At 38.6% G+C, this 19,833-nt stretch overlaps 1 protein-coding gene across 1 annotated transcript; it reads right to left on the reverse strand.

The window, feature by feature from the left end:
• Positions 1 to 222: 222 nt before the first annotated feature.
• Positions 223 to 19,481, reverse strand: LOC121373108 (peroxidasin homolog). Its single transcript, XM_041499556.1, has 8 exons — positions 19,475 to 19,481; positions 16,054 to 16,131; positions 15,309 to 15,566; positions 14,090 to 14,401; positions 10,550 to 10,668; positions 3,573 to 3,723; positions 1,723 to 1,995; positions 223 to 302 (listed from the first exon to the last, which is right to left on the reverse strand). The coding sequence occupies exons 1-8, from the start codon at positions 19,479 to 19,481 to the stop codon at positions 223 to 225; spliced, it is 1,278 nt and encodes a 425-aa protein (XP_041355490.1).
• Between the last annotated feature and the right edge of the window lie 352 nt (positions 19,482 to 19,833).

Consider the following 19,833-nt stretch of genomic DNA (forward strand, 5'->3'; position numbering starts at 1 on the left):
TACAGGTTTGTAGATTAACTAAACTTAGTGTTTAATTTTCACGGGTTGAAACTAGGTTATGTCCCTTTAAGCAATCGGACATAAGGCTGGTAGGTACTGGGTTCGCAGCCTAACCACTAACACTAACAACTAACCTTCTGTCCTGGTCATACAGCCCAGATAGCTGAGGTGAGTGCCCAAGACAGCGTGCCTGAATCTTAATTGGATATGAAATACTTCCACTTACCCACACGCCACACCCTTTTTTGTCGAACATTCTTGAAAGGTTGTGCTGCAGTTGAGCCGACCCATGTCCATATAAACTGAGAAATAAAACAGAAGTATAGATAACATTCGTATGTACATAAGAGAGAGAGAGAGAGAGAGAGAGAGAGAGAGAGAGAGAGAGAGAGAGAGAGAGAGAGAGAGAGAGAGAGAGAGAGAGGAGAGAGAGAGAGAGAGAGAGAGAGAGAGAGAGACAGAGAGAGAGAGAGAGAGGGGGGAGGGAGGGAGAGACAAACAGAGAGAGAGAGAGAGAGAGAGAGAGAGAGAGAGAGAGAGAGAGAGAGAGAGAGAGAGAGAGAGAGAGAGAGAGGGAGAGAGAGAGAGAGAGAGAGAGAGAGAGAGAGGAGAGAGAGAGAGAGAGAGAGAGAGAGAGAGAGAGAGAGAGAGAGAGGGAGGGAGAGAGAGAGAGAGAGAGAGAGAGAGGAGAGAGAGAGAGAGAGAGAGAGAGAGAGAGAGAGAGAGAGAGAGAGAGAGAGAGCGAACAAAGTAATTAAGGGAGAATGTTTTATTTCACGATAAATGCAACACATTTTAATTAGACAGAGAGACAGAGAGACAGAGAGACAGAGTATGGACGTGATGAAATGGGTATTAAACTGGGTAACTAAGACCACTACACCGATTTCTCTCTCACTAACAACTAACGCACTGTCCTGGACAGATAGCCCAGATAGCTGACGTGTATGCCCAGGACAACGTGCTTGAACCGTAATTGGACAGAAACACGAAAATATTTTATCAATTTAGCTCAAGTCAACAAAGAAAAATTAACCGGTCTTAAATCCCAAAACAACCACTTACCAATCACAAACTACGACGAGTGACCAATCAGAAACTATGACATAAAAAGCAAATGTCGAACTACTAGACAACGGGTGTACCCAATCTGAATCCCCGACACATGTTGACTCACCAACGAGTAACCAATGAAGAACTATTCCATTAGCTTTTTTTTGTAACCTACTTGACAACAGATGTCCAATCACAAGCCACAACACATAATAAAGTTTGTTAGAGGACATCGATTTCATAATCATCAAGTATTGGATGTTAAACATTTGCTAATTTTGATTGTGTTTGGAGAGGAAACCTGCCACATTTTCCCATTAGTAGCGAATGATCTTTTGTTATATGCACCATCCCACAGACATGATAGCACACACCACGGCTTTTGGTATACCAGTCGTGGTGCACTGGCTAGAGTGAGAAACAGCCCAATGGGCCTATCGACGGGGATCGATCCTACACAGACCGCGCATCAGGCGAGCGTTTTACCACTGGGCTACGTTCCGACTCCTCAAACCAAATTACTGTGGAGACTGAGGCTGTAGCAGTGGTTGGGGCTGTAGCTGTGGCTGAGGCCGTAATTGTGGCTGAGGCTGTAGCTGTAGCTGTGGCTGTTGCGCTTTAGCAAGGGCTGCGCCCCTCTCCCCACCACCTTCCATAATAAGTCCTCACCAACAGACAGCATGTACGTGGTCGTGACGCCGTTTGTCGCCGTGCACTTATAAACCCCCGAGTCTCCCTCCATCGTGGCCGGCGTGATGCTGGTGAGGATGAAGTCGCCGTTGGGCAGGAGGATGTACCTGGGGTTGCTGCGGTTCAGTGTTCCGTCCAGCTTACTCCACGAGACGGTGGGGGCAGGGTCGCCGCTGGCGTGACAGTCCAGGGCGATGGCCGGGGCCCCTTTCAGGGAGTTCACCTGGCTGGTTACCTGGATACGGACTGGTTCTGTGTAGGAAAGGAAAGGAAAGAAATGTTTGTCTATCGACACCTCCCCATTCCCCTATTAGGTTTAATTTTCCAAATTGCCCACTAGTATTTTGTCTCGGACCAGACCACTGGTTATCCAGAGGCCGGGCCCGGGATGGACATGCCCGAAGCATTAGTGGTATAGGGGCATGTTGAACCCTCTCTCTCTCTCTCTCTCTCTCTCTCTCTCTCTCTCTCTCTCTCTCTCTCTCTCTCTCTCTCTCTCTCTCTCTCTCTTTCTCTCTCTCTCTCTCTCAACGTAGATTTGTGGAGAGCCATTTAAGTTATTCCCATACTGTTGCTATTATTGCTGAGGCCAAGCGGAGCTAAACATTATACTCCTTGAATTAGTCTCAGGTGAGTGATGGGGAGCGAGAGTGATCGCTCGCCTTAACAGCTAGGTTCTGTTATGTCTTAAAACATTTTTCTCTACGTTGTGTATTTCTTAATGCTTGGCATACACCTACTGATTAACACCGACTGGACTGTCGCGTCGACGTTAATCGTCAGGTGTGTGCGTGGCAAAGGCGCGACAGAACAGAACATAACAGAACTTTATTACGCTCAGGCTGTTACACAACGGCGCAATATATGAGAAAAATACAATAACAATATTTTACAGAAGGAAAGAAGTGTTTTATTTAACGACGCACTCAACACATTTTATTTACGGTTATATGGCTGAGACATATGGTTAAGGACCACACAGATTTTGAGAGGAAACCCGCTGTCGCCAATACATGGGCTACTCTTCCGATTAGCAGCAAGGGATCTTTTAGTTGTGCTTCCCACAGGCAAGATAACACAAACCGTGGCCTTTGTTGAACCAGTTATGGATCACTGGTCGGTGCAAGTGGTTTACACCTACCCATTGAGCCTTGCGGAGCACTCACTCAGGGTTTGGAGTCGGTATCTGGATTAAAAATCCCATGCCTCGACTGGGATCCGAACCCAATACCTACCAGCCTGTAGACCGATGGCCTGCCACGACGCCACCGAGGCCGGTATATTTTACAGTGACAGTTTTGCCCCGATCAGACTACTGCCGACTCGATAGCCGAGGCGGCGTTAAGATAGCACTAAACCAAATAATTTCCGGCTGGGTCAAAGTTCGAGGTGCACCGAACTTTTGATAGAGAAGTTAACACCACAAGTCCTGTGATTGGTTATAAATGTGAGTGTGATGGTTGTAAAAAAAAAAATAGTTTCATCTGGGCTAAAAATGTATGCAATTTTATTTCGTCTAGTACCACTGTGTCAAGTAGCCTTGTGCTTGGAACATGTATGGGGTACCTGTGAAAAAAAGTACTGAAATTTGGCGCAAAACTAGGGGTGTTGTAAAAACATCTGGTTATACCGAAAATGAGCCATGGAAAGTACCATTTTCAGTTAATTCTTTGAGGTAGGGGTTGTAGTACTGATATTTATGGGTCATAGTTTGGTTGATATATTGCATATAGTGTTTTTAAGCACAAACGTTAACATGGTCGCCTATGGGATTTTATTTGGTATAGTACAACCTTAATCGTTAGGTGTGCGGCAGGCAATGTACTCACTAATCACAGTTATCGTTCCTGACCCCTCGTCAGTTCCGTATCTGTTTTTGGCGACACACTTGTACTCCCCTTCATTAAACTCGTCCACTGCCATCAACGTCACTGTCTGATCCGGGTTCAATCGCGCGTTAAATGGCGGGTGACCTTGGGACTAAAATTCAAAAATAATACAAGCGACTGGAGCGTGCAGTGTGTGTCATTGTTACATGAATGTATTGATATGATTTGGTTTTCAGATTGTTATATACTCTTCAAAAAAAGTAGGGGAACTCTAATAAGAATTTACAAATGCCAAAATTGTAAGGTATATTAGCTGTGGGGAATATTATATATGATAATAGTGAATTAATTGGGCAAACATTACAACCGGTAGTTGAGTATTACAGTACGTATTATGACAACCAAAGATCTTGAAGGACGATTTGGGTCAGAAGTGAAATTTGAAAGTTGACGTTTTTTAATCAGTAAATCGCAAATTCAAACAATAAAAATGACTAATAACAAAACTATAACAACTGTATGATCAACAGAATGAAAAAGATTGACAGAAATAATGTTCCAGTGATTAATCGACCTTCCTGGAAATGTTCGGTCTAATAGTTGATATTAACATTAATATTTCAGGTTCCCTTACTTTGTTTGAAGAGTATAGATGACAGTGACAATTGTAAAAAAACAAATGTGCATTAGGGGTGTGAATAGCAGGGCCGTACCCTGACCAAAATCCATGGGGGGGCACTAAATTTTATAAATAATTTTTAACATACTATAAAGATTAAACATTTCTATGCTATTACTGGAGATATATAAAAAAAAGAAAAAAGGACAAGATTCTCAGGGGGGGGGGGGGGGGCAGCTGCCCCCCCTGCCCCCCGGAGGGTACGGCCCTGAATAGTGATACATAAGATGAAACTCATAGGAATGTAAGAGAACTAGAGTGAAGGGGTTCAAATTCCAGATATTAAACACAAGTATAAGTTTAAGGTCATGACTGGACTCGAGAATAATCAAACTAAAGCTCTGTGGCATCAGATTAATAATAATTGTATTTTAGACATAGTGGCTGTCGACCATTTCGTCGTTGACGATTGCAGAAGTATTACACACAGTCATCTCTAGCTTTCCCCTACAATATATAAACATAAGGGAGGGCTAGAGGTCACTCGAGCTAAATTGTTAGCAGTTTGTTGTGTATATGATATGGCATTTTGACGAGAAAATATTCCGTGAATACCCATTGCATTACTTATGCCTCTCAGTTATATTGATTCGTTTTTAAACGGTAGGGATGTAATTATCTTTAGACTTGAGTGCACACTGCATCATCTCGTGAACTTGAAGTTTATAAATTGGATCAATGTGCTCTAGTGGTGTCGTTAAACAAAAGAAAACTAAACTAAACGAACAGAGACGGACCCAAAGGTAGGGGCAGACAAGAGTCCCCATTCTCCATATATATACCAGAGTGTTTTTCGGTATCGTCAATATCAAATATTAAGAATAAAAATGTTTATTATATACATAGCAATGAAATATATAGATCTACGGAAACCATAAAAGTCATATCCTGTGAAAAGTCATATTTTCACTGTATTTTAGCTACAGTGAAAATATAGAAGTCGTATTTACTTTTTTGTAAAAGTGCATGATTAAATTATCTCCCTTTGTTTCTGTTCTTCGTAGTTAAATTTGATGATTACCAATGCATCTGATCGTATTTGAAAAATAAAAAATGTAATTTAAATAACTGTACCTATAAAAACGGGATACGAAGTGCAATTACGATAAAGTATATAAAACAAATTGAATACGAAACTAAATAATGATGACACAATGTAGTGTCATCGAGTCTAAGTGTAAGAATTTAACGGCATTCGACTCGTTTTGTTTTTGTGGGAGTTTTTAGAGGATCGCTTTGTCAGGTATTTTTGCACCGCAGTATTGTTAAATAAATGTTAATAAAGATAAATTTTAATCAAATTTCTTTTTAAAAGTCTATGGTAAAGTATATTTTCTGACAAAGTTCCATAGGAAGAAATATATCATGACGTTACGTGTTTTCGATAGGATAAGTGAAAGATATTACCAAAGAGCGAAAGATATTGTCAAAAATTAGGAAATATGTATATAATAAATAGACCATTTCATGGTGTTTTTCCGAATACGATTTTTATGTAAACTCGTGATGTGTGAAAACCATATTTTTACTCATTGCTTCGCAATTCGTGAAAATATGGTTTTCACACATCACTCGTTGACATAAAAATCGTATTCGAAAACCCCCATGAAATAGCCTCTAAATGATTACCAATTTTTTGGATTTTGGATGTCCTTACATCAAAATAAAGTTATGTCTAACTTTTTTGTTTTCTGAACGCTGGACAGCTTTCAGTGTCAAATTGTCATTAAAATGTTTTTATTTGATGACTATGAATGCATACGTCAATCATGTAGTGTCACCCAAGTACGTTTGCTTAAATGTCAATAAACCTAGTGCCGAGACCTCGACTAATTTACATCTAATTTGCAAAGTTATCAAATTCTTAAAGTATGTGATCTGAAAAACATCACATACTTTGATTGCACTGAAAATGTAAGATATTATATGATATATATATATATATATATATATATATATATATATATAGATAGATAGATAGATATAGATATATAATATTGCGGCCCAAGGCCTCAAAATAGTGGTTTTGGTGTTTGTTTTATACTTAACGGAGTGTGTGTGAGTTGTTTATTATGGTTAAAAGCTGATGTGTTCTGATGATGGACTATAATGATGGTTTGAATTGAATTCGAGGCACGATGGAATTTTCTTTAATAAAATAATAATAAGTGATTGATAATGTTTTATACATAAATAATCATAATTGTTATTTATCTTAATATTTTATTAGTATTATTAAGTCATTTTTGATGTTCTTCGCATTTTTAGAAACAGTTTAAAGATTATAAACAAAATAGGCTAATTTATTTGTCGTAGACTATATATTTTTGTTTACACGTTGTTGGCATTAGTGATACGAAGAATTAAATATTTTTGTATGTATAAATTCAAAGAGAACAGTATCTCCACGTTAAAATGTAGGATTTAAATTAAGAAATATTTATTATTAATCAGAGGTTATTCTAGAATTATAGTTAAGGTTGGATTTTAATTGTGAATTTAAACCGTTTCTGGGTTTTGGTATTTTGACGTCACCCGCCGACGTGTCTTCGGAGAAACTCGGAAAGAAATGACGTAATGTTCGTTGACGTCATGTTATATGACGTAACCCCCCCCCCCCCCCCGGCTCTTAGGGTATAAAAGGCGGGACACGAAATTGCCTGGGGTTTTGCGCTTCCAGCTGACCCCGGAGACTGAAGACAGCAACAACAGATTGGAAACCAGGATTTCTTCGTGGGAAGCATAGGAAGAAGATTGCACTTTGTGTTAGGAAACGCAGTGACCTACATTTTGCGTCCAGTGCGTGTAGAGAACGCAGTACCGTGCGTTTTACTGAGTGCACTTTGCGTTACGAAACGCGGTGACCTACATTGCGTCCAGTGCATGTAGAGAACGCAATACCGTGCGTTTATTGGGAACGCATTGCGTTAGGAAACGCAGAGACCTACACTGCGCCCAGTGCATGTAGAGAACGCAGTACCGTGCGTTTATTAGGAACGCATTGCGCTAGGAAACGCAGTGACCTACATTGCGCCCAAATCATGTTGAGAACGCTTTACCGTGCATTTATTGGAAACGCATTGCGTTAGGAAACGCAGTGACCAACATTGCGCTCAAAGCATGTAGAGAACGCAGTACCGTGCGTTTATTGGGAACACATTGCGTTAAGACTTGCAGTGATCTACATTGAGTAAGGAGAGAACGCACTGCGTTAACAAACGCAGCCGACCTAGATTTCGTCCAGATAGCGCGCACTGTGTTAGCAGAGAACGCACTGCATTTGAAACGCGGAACAGAACGCATTGCGTTAGGAAACGCGGTATAACAAGATTACGTACAATTAGTGCGCATTGCATTAGGAGAGAATTGTGTAAGTTATAAATACTGAGTTTTGGAATATATAGACGAAGTGGAGCTAGGGAGTGGCCAAAGATAGGCGCAGGGGTAAGGCGCGGCGTCGCACCAGTACGTCGCAGAGTTCTTTGAAACGCCACTGACGTCCACTCATCTAATTTGGGATCAGGGTTGCACATGATATATAGAATTGATGCTGTGCTGTTATAACACTAACTTCTTGAAGGTGTTTTAATCCCCGAGGTTCTGCCTTCCATACGTTAACTGTATCGACCGACACGGATTAAGAGGTGCTAGGGAGTGGCCCAAGATAGGCGCAGGGATATCTGGGAAGCCACTGACGACTTGACGTACACTTGATTCGGATTGAGAAATGGAAGGCCGTCTCCATTCTGTTCATTGCTGACTGCCCTTAGACAGGTGAATTTTAGAGGTGCGGACCTTCCGCAAGGGACCAACGGATTGAATATCCACTTTAGCGGACCCAAGAGACAACGGCTTGACCACAGGACGCCTACTCTCTCTTCAGCTATGCAGTGATTATCTACTACGCAGGCCTCGTGTGGACCGACAGTACCTCTGGATCCGCCCTACCGACCCAATTGTACAGTTGAATACACACGTGACCAATGGGTATTCAAGATCCAAGTTACGGTGTTGTTGTTTACACGCTACCAGTGTAATTTTCCGGTTCCAGTTTTAGTGTGTGGTGCATATTCTCGTGCACATTGTTGGAACGCAGAGTAACAAGACCGTTGTGTCAAAGACTGTTAAAGAGACATTATCGCGATTCGCGTTCGATCGTTGATTACTGACATAAAAAGAGTTGTTTTCTTTAAAGGCATACTGTCACAGATTTAAGGACCTCATTTCTCTAAAAATGTATAATAAATGATAATTACATTAATGTTTGAAAACCAAATCTAGCTATCGCATCACCACAACTGAACCATGATGGAGTAAAATCCATGTCAACCCTCTTGGCAATAATAGCTTTTGAATTATGGACCATTGCCATAATTCAATTATTTTTACAAAATGTCATTAATAAATGGAGTATGGTGGTTATGAAAATGGTTGAATTAAGTACATTTAGGGACAAATCAAATTTATATTTATTTAGGTAATACTTTGTTAGGCCATTTAATAGGTCAGTGGTCTGTGACAGTATGCCTTTAAATTTAACTGGTTTGTTGTATTGTACTTGTGTTACAGTTTTACGGGATAGCTTTAATAGCTAGAAGGTTCTGGGGAATAAAATAAGCGAACCTTAACCTTTCTTAGACCCTGGAGGGAACGTTTCCAGCTCGGACACGTTTTTACTAAGTACTACTGTTTGTTGACGGGGCGAAAGGCAATTGTGCGGCGCCTCACGCTACCACTAATTGGCGAGTGCGAGTGCGAATAATTTTTACATGCTCATATACCACTAGAGTTTCGAGCATGCCCGTCCCGGGGCCTGTCTCTGGATAGCCAGGGGCTTGTCCCAGGACAGAAAAAAATTAAGCGGACAATTTTGAAATTTACATCCAAAAATTAAATAATGGGCCTTTAAAAAATTTATACGCATCTCTAATTAATATAATTAATAAAGAAAATTCGACTCATTAAATTTGGTCGCTAGATTAGATCGGGTGGTCAAAACGAAACTCGGGATGGAGGGGGGGGGGGGGGGGGCAGGGGGTTATAGAGTTGAAAATAGGCAGAATTTTGAAAATAGTAATTAATAAAAAAACTTAATAGAATTTTAAAAAAAAGAAGAAGTTACAATCCTAAAATAAAAAGAATTGACTGTTCGGTCGAATATTTATATAATTTGGAGCATTTTAGAAGGACAGTCCAAAACTAAATAAGAGAAAGAAAAGAGAATCGGACTATTTAATAATATTAAAAAAAGAAAGTAATTTCGACATAAACTTTTGAACGAAGGTCTAAAACTTTAAAGTCCGATCTATATGTCCACGTGAGTGGCCTCGTTAAGGCCGTTAGGCTGCACAGCTTGTACGGACGAGATGGGTTGCATCCCGTTAAAAAAACACCTAGATTGACAGTCACTAGACGTTGAAGGTGTAGTGCTGTGCTGAAATACAGATCTTGAGAAGCCTGATCCGTCTGAACGAGAGAGAGAGAGAGAGAGGAGGATACGAGATGGTATCACAATAAAACAAAGAAAAGTCTAGAAAAGAGTAGTAGGGGCCGACCCTGCTTCCTATTTCTTCTTAGAGTGGGGCGGTCAATCTTCCAGTGCTGGTAGGACAGGCTCGGACATGTAGAGACTAAACGACAACAACCCTGACGTATTACAGAATGGCCGTCATACGAGTCACGAAAAAAACAAGTCAACATAGTCAGACGGAGAAATGACGTGGAGGCAAGGAATCTTGCTAATAAAGAATCCAGCCTGGTGGTGCAGACTGTCGAAACGAGAAGCGTTCCAGCGTTCAATCAGTTCCAATGGCCGCATACATCCCAGTAGAAAACTTCACTTCGCTGACAAAAACAACGAAGTGAAGGATCCCCAAGTCGAGCCGCGAAAGCACGTGCAGTGTGCACAAGCGAAACAAAAACACGTCTTACCGCGTGGAGCTCCAGACTGGGAATGACTAATTGGCACCGTGCAATTGGAGCGAACCCCGTTACAATATATTCAAAACAAGGTTTTGTTTTGTTTTATTTAACGACACCACTAGAGCACATTGATTAATAAATCATAGGCTATTTGGATGTCAAACATTTCGTAATTCTGACCCGTAGAAGCAAGAGATATTTTATATTAAATACATTCAAGTGCCTCGGGTTTTTTTTATTGCTTTTAAAGAACAAAAAAATCATCCAGTTGCCCTTTTCATGAGTTGGTTTATGTACTCTTTTTTTTCACATTAGTCCACCACCCAAAGTATTACTTGGATCCGCCCCTGACGAATTCACCTGAATGTGAACTCACCTGTGGAAATTCCCACGTGATGGCGGGTGGTGGGTAGCCCACAACCTTGCACCTCAGCGTCACGTTCGAACCCTCCATGACAGTCTGCGTCATAGGCGGTGTCACGACGCGTGGTTTAGCTGTTCAGATAGAAGGTAATATTGAGAGTGACATAATACCGATCAAACTGTTTTTCCTTATGTTTTGACTTGTACAGGTAAGCTGTTCAGATATAAGGTAATGTCACAGTAACATAATATCGATCAAACTGTTTTTCTTTATGTTTTGCCTTATACAGGTTAGCTGTTCAGATATGAGGTAATATCGACAATAACATAATATAATAGCTGTTCTGATGGAATGTGATATGGACAGTAAAATAATAAAACTGTTTTTCCTCATGTTTTGACTTGTACAAGTTAGCTATTAAGATTGATGGTAATATCGACAGAAACATAATATCGATCAAACTGTTTTTCCTCATGTTTTAACTTGTATAGGTTAGCTGTTCAGATAGAAGGTGATATCGACAGTAACACACTATCGATCAAACTGTTTTTCCTCATGTTTTAACTTGTATAGGTTAGCTGTTCAGATAGAAGGTGATATCGACAGTAACATACTATCGATCAAACTGTTTTTCTTTATGTTTTGACTGGTGCAGGTTAGTTATTCAGATATAAGATGATATCTATAGTAACATGATATCGATAGTAACATAATATCGATGAAACTGTTTTACCTTATGTTTTGATTTGTACGAGTTAGCTATTAAGATTGATGGTAATATCGACGGTAACATAATATTGATCAAACTGTTTTTCCTTATGTTTTGACTTGTACAGGTTCGCTGTTCAGATAGAAGGTAATATCGATAGTCACATAATATAGATCAAACTGTTTTTCCTTATGTTTTGACTTGTACAGGTTCGCTGTTCAGATAGAAGGTAATATCGATAGTCACATAATATAGATCAAACTGTTTTTCCTTATGTTTTGACTTGTACAGGTAAGCTGTTCAGATAGAAGGTGATATCGACAGTAACATAATATCGATCAAACTGTTTTGCTTTATGTTTTGCCGTGTACAGGCTAGCTATTAAGATAGAAGGTAATATCGACAGTGACATAATATCGATCAAACTATTTTTTCCTTCTGTTTTGACTTGTACAGGTTAGCTGTTGGGATAGAAGGTGGTATCGACAGTAGCGTAATGTCGATCAAACTGTTTTTTCCGTATGTTTTTATTTGTACAGGTTAACTGTTCAGATTGATGGTAATATCGACAGTAACATAATATTGATCAAACTGTTTTACATTATGTTTTAATGTGTTAACTGTTCAAATAGATGGTAATATCGACAGTAATATAATTTTGATCAAACTGTTTTACCTTATGTTTTAATGTGTTAACTGTTCAAATAGATGGTAATATCGACAGTAACATAATATTGATCAAACTGGTTTACCGTGTGTTTTAATGTGTTAACTGTTCAAATAGATGGCAATATCGACAGTAACATAATATTGATCAAACTGTTTTACGTTATGTTTTAATGTGTTAATTGTTCAGACAGAAGATACTATCGACAGTAACATAATATGGACCAAACTGTTTTCCCTTATGTTTTTATTTGTACAGATTAGCTGTTCAGATAGAAGGTAATATCGATAGTCACATAATATAAATCAAACTGTTTTTTCTTATGCTTTGACTTGTACAGGTAAGCTGTTCATATAGAAGGTGATATCGACAGTAACATAATATCGATCACACTGTTTTTTCTTATTATGATGTATGGGATATGCAAGTTTAGCAGTGTGAATTGACAAATAAAGAAAAGATGAAGTGCGATGGAAATAAAGATAGCAGGGCCGTACCTGGATGGGGTGGGATAGAGGGGTGGCAAGGGCGGAAGTTGTACCTTGAGAAATTTACGAAAAAGTTCCTGTTTTTATTTGAAAGTGCCGTTTTAGACTACTTAAAAAAGACTCTATGACAGTGTCCTAATGATTTTGTACTGCCACCCCGCTTAACTTAAACTAGAAACGGACTATTTGACTGGTTCCCAACATAGCCATTTGGTTTACTATGAAGCGCACAAACCAGTCTAGCGGACGTCTTTCTGCTCGGTTTGGCTGAACGCAGCCCTGAAGTGGTTCTGACCAAACAGGTTTTTGCAATACCCCAAAATGAAGGTTTTATAATTCTACAAATGCACGCTCGTCTGAGAAGTAATAGCTAGTTATTTTTAGACCACATTTCCCCTATTTAAACATCACAGACTTTAGCTGCTCAATGTTATAACCTTATTAACTAAACTTAGTGACCATTTTCACGGGCTGAAACTAGGGTCTGCACCTTTAAAAGACCACCTACTTATTATTGCAAACCATCTGTTAAACACAGTAAAAACTTACCTATATTACACGGCCACCCGTCTTTTAAAGGAGGCCGCTTATTTATTATCCTAAATCATCTCATAGTACGAATTGACCTATTACAGTGAAACCCTTCTAAACCGGACACTTTTCAAACCAGGTAAAAGTCCGGTTTTAAAAGGTATCCGGTTTAGAGAGGTTCTTTTCTGCACAGATATTTAAAAAGAGACTATGAAAAACGTTCGGTTTTGAGGGATTTCCGGTTTACAGAGGGTCCGGTTTTGAGAGGTTTCACTGTAATTACTAATTAGTAAAAAGGTATATAAACTCCAAAGGACAGTTCAGTAATACCATAGCTAATATACCGGCCTCAGTTGTGTCGTGGTTAAGCCATCGGACATAAGGCTGGTAGGTACAGGGTTCGTAGCCCGGTACCGGCTCTATCCCAGAGCGACTTTTAACGAGTCAGTGGGTAGGAGTAAAACCACAACACCCTCTTTTCTCTCACTAACAACTAACCCACTGTCCTTGACAGACAGCCCAGATCGGTGAGGTGTTTGTGCCCAGAACAGCGTGCTTGAACCTTAATGGGATATAAGCATGAAAATAAATTGAAATTAAAATGAATAGCTAACACTCTAGGGGTAAATGGAAAAAAGGTGTATGGGGAATGGAAAGGGGGAATTAGACAACATTTTCAAAACAAAGTATAATTTTTTTAAAGAACAGTAAAACACAATAGTGTTGATATAATTACGTCACGACGGCTGTGAGGGTGGGGGTTGGTTGACAAGAGCGTGACGTAATTTTAGAGGAGTGGTCTTAGCGTTACAATGAAGGAAGGAAGGAATAAGGAAGGGATCTTTATCGACACCCCAGCACGAAAATAGAGATCGGCCATTGGGTGTCAAACAAAGTAAATCCATCAACATGATATACGGAGGGAGGATGTTTTACAAGCAGCTAAATTTTGCGCCAAATAACTGTTGAATCGCCCCCCCCCCCCCCCCCACATTTTGCGACAGTTATAATTTTATTATATATTAATTTTCATTTTTTTTTACGATCCCCTCCAAACCTCCCCCAAAGTTCCATTGGCATTCCGCCTCCTGTCATTGGGGCCCCTCCTAAATGGATTTTCTGGATCCGCCACTGGCTGCTAATGAACTAAAACTTGCCATATATTGTGATTGACACATTGTCATGCTTTTGTTCCGCTGCGTTCGAAACTTGACAAATGTACGTCCCCGCGGCGAATATGTTCGGGTCTTTCAACGTCAACGTGCTGACGTAACTTTTGCTGATTGGTCCAGTTGTGACGCTCGTGCTAATGCCGGACGTTACCGATTGAGTCTTGCCAAGTGGACCAATGTGAAGCCATTTTACGGACGGATCCGGAATTCCACGATATCGGCATGTGAGAGTTATCGTTCCTGGAACACCTTCGGTGTGGTTGGTAGCAGATGTCGTCACGTTAACGCTTAATGGTTCTGGAAAAAAATATAATAGTTGAAGTTTGTTTTGTTTAACGACATTACTAGAGCACATTGATTTATTAATCATCAGTTATTGTTGACGAGAATCGAGTTGGCCAACTTTGTGCTGGCAGTTGGTAGTCTGACGCTATCATTAAAATTGCTACACAGTAATTTCAACAGAAATTTAAAAAATAAAATTTACTCTCTTGTTTTAAAAAAAAATCCAAATGGACCATTCACCCACATCCAATTTCTTTTTTGATTATTGGATTTTTAAAATATATTTACGAACAAAAAGCAAATACAAAAAACCCCACCCTATGAAAAATATACTAACCTGTTGTATACAGATGAATAACTTCAACTTAATATCCAAATATATTGGTGACGGTACATTTGTAAATGTTGATAAACAGAAATTAAAAAAAGAAAACAATTTGACTCTCTTTGTTCTTTTCTTATAATGTATCACTGACCATCCCACTCACATCCAAATTTGTGTATTGATTATTAGATTTTTTTTTATTTGCAAAGCCCTTCAGAAGGGAAAAAAAAGAAGAAAAAATCAAGAGAAAAACCAACAACAAAAAAATACCCACCACCACCACCACCACCACCCCCCCAAATAAATAAATAAATAAATAAATAAAAAAAAAAAAACACACACAACAATGAAATACAGACAGATTAATAGCTTTGACTTTATGTCCAAATTTATTGTTGATGGTAAGTTTTTAAATGTTGCTACAGAAATTAAAACACAAATTGACACTCTTGGCTTTTTAAATGGATTTTTAAATGTTGCTACAGAAATTAAAACACAAATTGACTCTCTTGGGAGTTTTAATGGACCACTTACCCACATCAAATTTTTTTTTTTATTTAGAAGTAAAAAAAAAATCAAAATCAAAATACTCACCTGTTACAGACAAATTAATAACTTTAACTTTATGTCCAAATATATTGGTGACGGTACACCTGTAGATGTGGTCATCAGTGGCAACAACTCCTTTTATGGTGAGGCCAGCCGATGACGTGTGATAGCGGCTGGCGGTGATTGGTAGATTCCACGTGACTCTCGGCGGGGGGTAACCGGAAGGCTTGCACGGAAGTACCACAGTTTGACCTATTACGGCGTGGAGCGTGACCTGTGGTAAACCTTGATATGTTGGTGTAGCTGAAATAATGAAGTTTAGGTTTAGTCTTTAGGAATTTTAAAAGCTATTCTTGCAATAATAATAAAATAAAAATATAAAATGTGTATTCAAATCCTGTCATAGTGTTTATATATGGTTACATTGTACCAAAACAGAGTTCCATGTCAAACAGCGTGCCCGAACCGCAAGGATGTGGGCACGTTAATACAGTTCCCTTCCCTTCCCATGTCAAACATTTATAGACAAAATCCAGCAGTGTCTCTGATTGGTAGTAACATATAACAATGATTATTTGTGCGAATACAATTACCTATTGTTAGCTATTGCTCTTATATATTATGAAGATTAAATACGACGTTTTATTGGATATACTGCATGGATGTGTTGATACGCTTCTTATATCAGGCTTATAACAAACTGTTAACATTATCGGCAATGAAGATTGAACTACATAATTCTGGTATAGTCTTATAAGTGTGAACATGATGATCAAAGTTTAACTCCTACCTAAGTTTACGCAGCATTGCGAAGCCCGTGCAGGCCGTGCAATAGTTATCTCCCCTTCTTCCAGATAACCAGTGTCACCTGAAATAAAATATAAAATCTCACTATCTCCCTTTTTCTAGAAACCTCCTGTAATGTACCCTGGTTTCAGCCTGTAAACATGGACTCTAATTTTCGTTAATCTACAAACATGTAAGATGTATCTGGATAAATGAATAAATGAATGAATGAATGAATGTTTAACGACACCCCAGCACGAAAAATACATCGGCTATTGGGTGTCAAACTATGGTAATGCAAATAAATAAAGTGATGATCAACATCAATATAAACATTCAAGGTTTAAACAAAAACAGTGTAAAGAACAGTGCAAAGAACTGTGCAAAAACACAAATATCACAGAATTTTACGGATACTGAATTTTACTCAAAACTTCAGTTTTGTGCTGTATTGGTCATTCTCAAAGAAAATGTTACACCCCTGCACCACGGTGAGGATACAGCACGCGCAGGGGTATCTGGATAAAGTTACAGAGTGAAATAAGAGTCAGTGACGTTGAGACGGGGAAATAGCCTCAAAAAAATAAACTAGTGCTCGTCTGCATAACCGTTATTTCTCAGACGTATGTGTGTTTTACAAAAATATGAATAATGCATTTCGTGGTATTAGAAACACCAGAATGACCAGAAACATTTCGGTTGTACGGAACTGGATAATCTAAATAATAAAATGTAAGTAATAGATGAGTTAAATTATCAAAAGTGTCTCTACTATTATCCTGTTCAATTATTTATACCCAAAGTTTTTTGCAAATGTTACGTTTATTTCCTATTCGATATTTGTTTTCTTTGCATTTACATGAAAACAATCCCAAACCCCGACAGGTTTTATATACAAATCATCATATAAAATGCACGAAGTTGACTTAATTCCACTTTTTTAAAATCTCTGTGTCTTTTGAATGCACGTTATTTCTCCTATAAATAACTACGGTCATTTGCATATCAAAACATTGGGATCTGAGGCTACGTGAAGGCCATTATAGCTTGTTTCACTAAATCAAGGTTATTATTGTGTTGCAGTGTGTAACAGCATTGTCTAATCTTTCCGTTAAACATAGATGTAAACAAATAGAACATGTAACCCTTTCTTGTAGGTGCATTATATTTAATACATTTAGCTAATGTATTATGTATTTTTATTTTATTATATCAATTATATATTAGCATACCATACCTAACCTAACACAACTGAGGTGTAGCACAGTAATAAACACAAATCACCTCACACACCGCAGGAATGTGCTTTCCAAATTTATAAATAAATTTAATGCAGGGCCGGACCCAGAAGACTGGGGGGGGGGGGGAGAGATAAAATGTCAAAGGCCACCAACATCAAATAATAATAAAAATGTTATTTAATTTGCCTCTAAATTGGGAACTCATACGTATATATATATATATATATATATATATATATATATATATATATATATATATATATATATATATATATATATATATATATATATATATAGTATTTACGGTGGTGCTAGGGGCTGGGGTTTGGGGGTTGGGTGTTACATTTGTAATGCGAAAAACCAAAGGGCTATTGTTCGGACTCGTATGGGTTCAACCACTTTTTCATCCCGCAGACACAGCCCTGAATGTTCAAAATACGATAGCATTGCTTGGTCAATAACATCATTATTTCGATCTATGACTGCACGTGCTATTGTAGCAATGTGTAAACCAGGTAGGGTATATAAATTCATTGAAAATGTATTAGTCGACATTCTTGTTATTGTTATTTGAGGAAAAATATAGGTAAATCGAAAAACACTTCAGTTGATGTAAAATCGTGTATTAAGAACGTTTTCGATTATTTTGAAGAAGAATATCAGCGCGGTAGACCTAGGTATGCTTCTTATCGAATTGTCGATCGAGTTGCCGTGGCACTTAAAGTTTCGGTTTCAACAGTAAAAAGAACTGTGAAAAATCTAAGCTCTACGAATCCAAGCACAGAAATCACTGTTAAAAAACGCGACCTAAAACTCATCGATTTATTTGATAAAGATGTTATTAGACGACGAGTATGCAGATTTTATAGAGAGGGCGAATTGCCTACATTACATAAGATTAACGTGGCTTTAAGGGATTTAAATAGTTTTATAAGAAATAAAATACCCCCTGTGATAGTCCCCCTTAACGAAGATAGTGATGAAGAAATGAGTTCGTCGACTGATTAAGTTATTTCTCCATACCCATCAGGAGTATTACTTTAATGTATGCATGAACTCTTTAACACCAAAAACAATTTATTTTCATATCATTCACTATCAAACAACCTAACAACCTATAAACTAATCGACTAGAAATGCATATAGACTACACATACATACGAGAGAAATGTTTATTTAACGACACACTCAACGCATTTGATATACGTTTATGTGGCGTCAGACAAAACGGTTAAGGAGCATTATGACAATGAGAAAGAAACTCGCTACCGCCACATGTTCCACTGTTTCCGATAAGCAATTTTGATAAGCAATAAGGGACGTTTTATATGCACCATCCCATAGACAGGATAGCACATACCACAGCCTTTATACATCAGTTGTGGTGCACAGGCTGGAACTAGACACAACCCAATGGGTCCACCATGTGGGATCGATCAGTCGACCTACCATGAGCGAACGCTTTATATCTGAGCTACGTCCCGCTCCATATACAAAAGAAGCCTTAAGTGGGGTTGGGGTTGTGCAGAGGGTCACACCTCCACCAATCGCATGCATACCATATTCTTCTCTCTCTCCCTATAACCATATAACCATAGATTAAAATATGTTGAGTGGGTCGTTACATAAATGACGTCTCTCTCTCTCTCTCTCTCTCTCTCTCTCTCTCTCTCTCTCTCTCTCTCTCTCCTCTCTCTCTCTCTCTCTCTCTCTCTCTCTCTCTCTTCAGCGCGCGCGCTTGTGTATTCCACAATATAATTATAATATTTGATACATATTTTTTTTTCAAACTGAGGTTTTGTCACTTGAACTCCCCACCTGAATCCGCGCCTGCTTCATGTTTACAGATATTTTCTTAAATATAGGTCATACTACGATTTGTGCGGATAGGACGATAGAACCGAACATTAGTTTGAAACGCACTATAGAATAATGCTTTTGATATGCAAATGTCCTTAGTTATTTATAGGAGAAATAACGTGCATTCAAAAGACACAGAGATTTTTAAAAAGTGGAATTAAGTCAACTTCGTGCATTTTATATGATGATTTGTATATAAAACCTGTCGGGGTTTGGGTTTGTTTTCATGTAAATGCAAAGAAAACAAATATCGAATAGGAAATAAACGTAACATTTGCAAAAAACTTTGGGTCTAAATAATTGAACAGGATAATAGTGACAAACACGCCATACTGTTTAAAAGCTAGGCTATGTCACTTTAATATGTTAGGGGCGATGTTTAGCGCAGTCGGTTGAGCACTCGGCTGAGGTGCTTGCGTCCCAGGAACGAACCACCTCTGTGGAACCATTCAACTGATTGAGGTTTTTATCTCGATCCAACAAGTGCACTACAACTTGTCAATCGTGGTATGTGATGTCCTGTCTGTGGGAAAGTACATATAAAAGATTCCTTGCTGCTAATGAAAAAAAAAAATGTAGTGGGTTTCATCTAATAATTACGAGTCAAAATTACCAAATGTTTCATATCTAATAGCCGATGATTAATTAATCAATGTGCTCTAGTGATGTCGTTAAGAAAAACA

Source organism: Gigantopelta aegis, chromosome 5, assembly GCF_016097555.1.
Source record: "Gigantopelta aegis isolate Gae_Host chromosome 5, Gae_host_genome, whole genome shotgun sequence".
In the NCBI taxonomy this organism is placed as follows: Eukaryota; Metazoa; Mollusca; class Gastropoda; order Neomphalida; family Peltospiridae; genus Gigantopelta; species Gigantopelta aegis.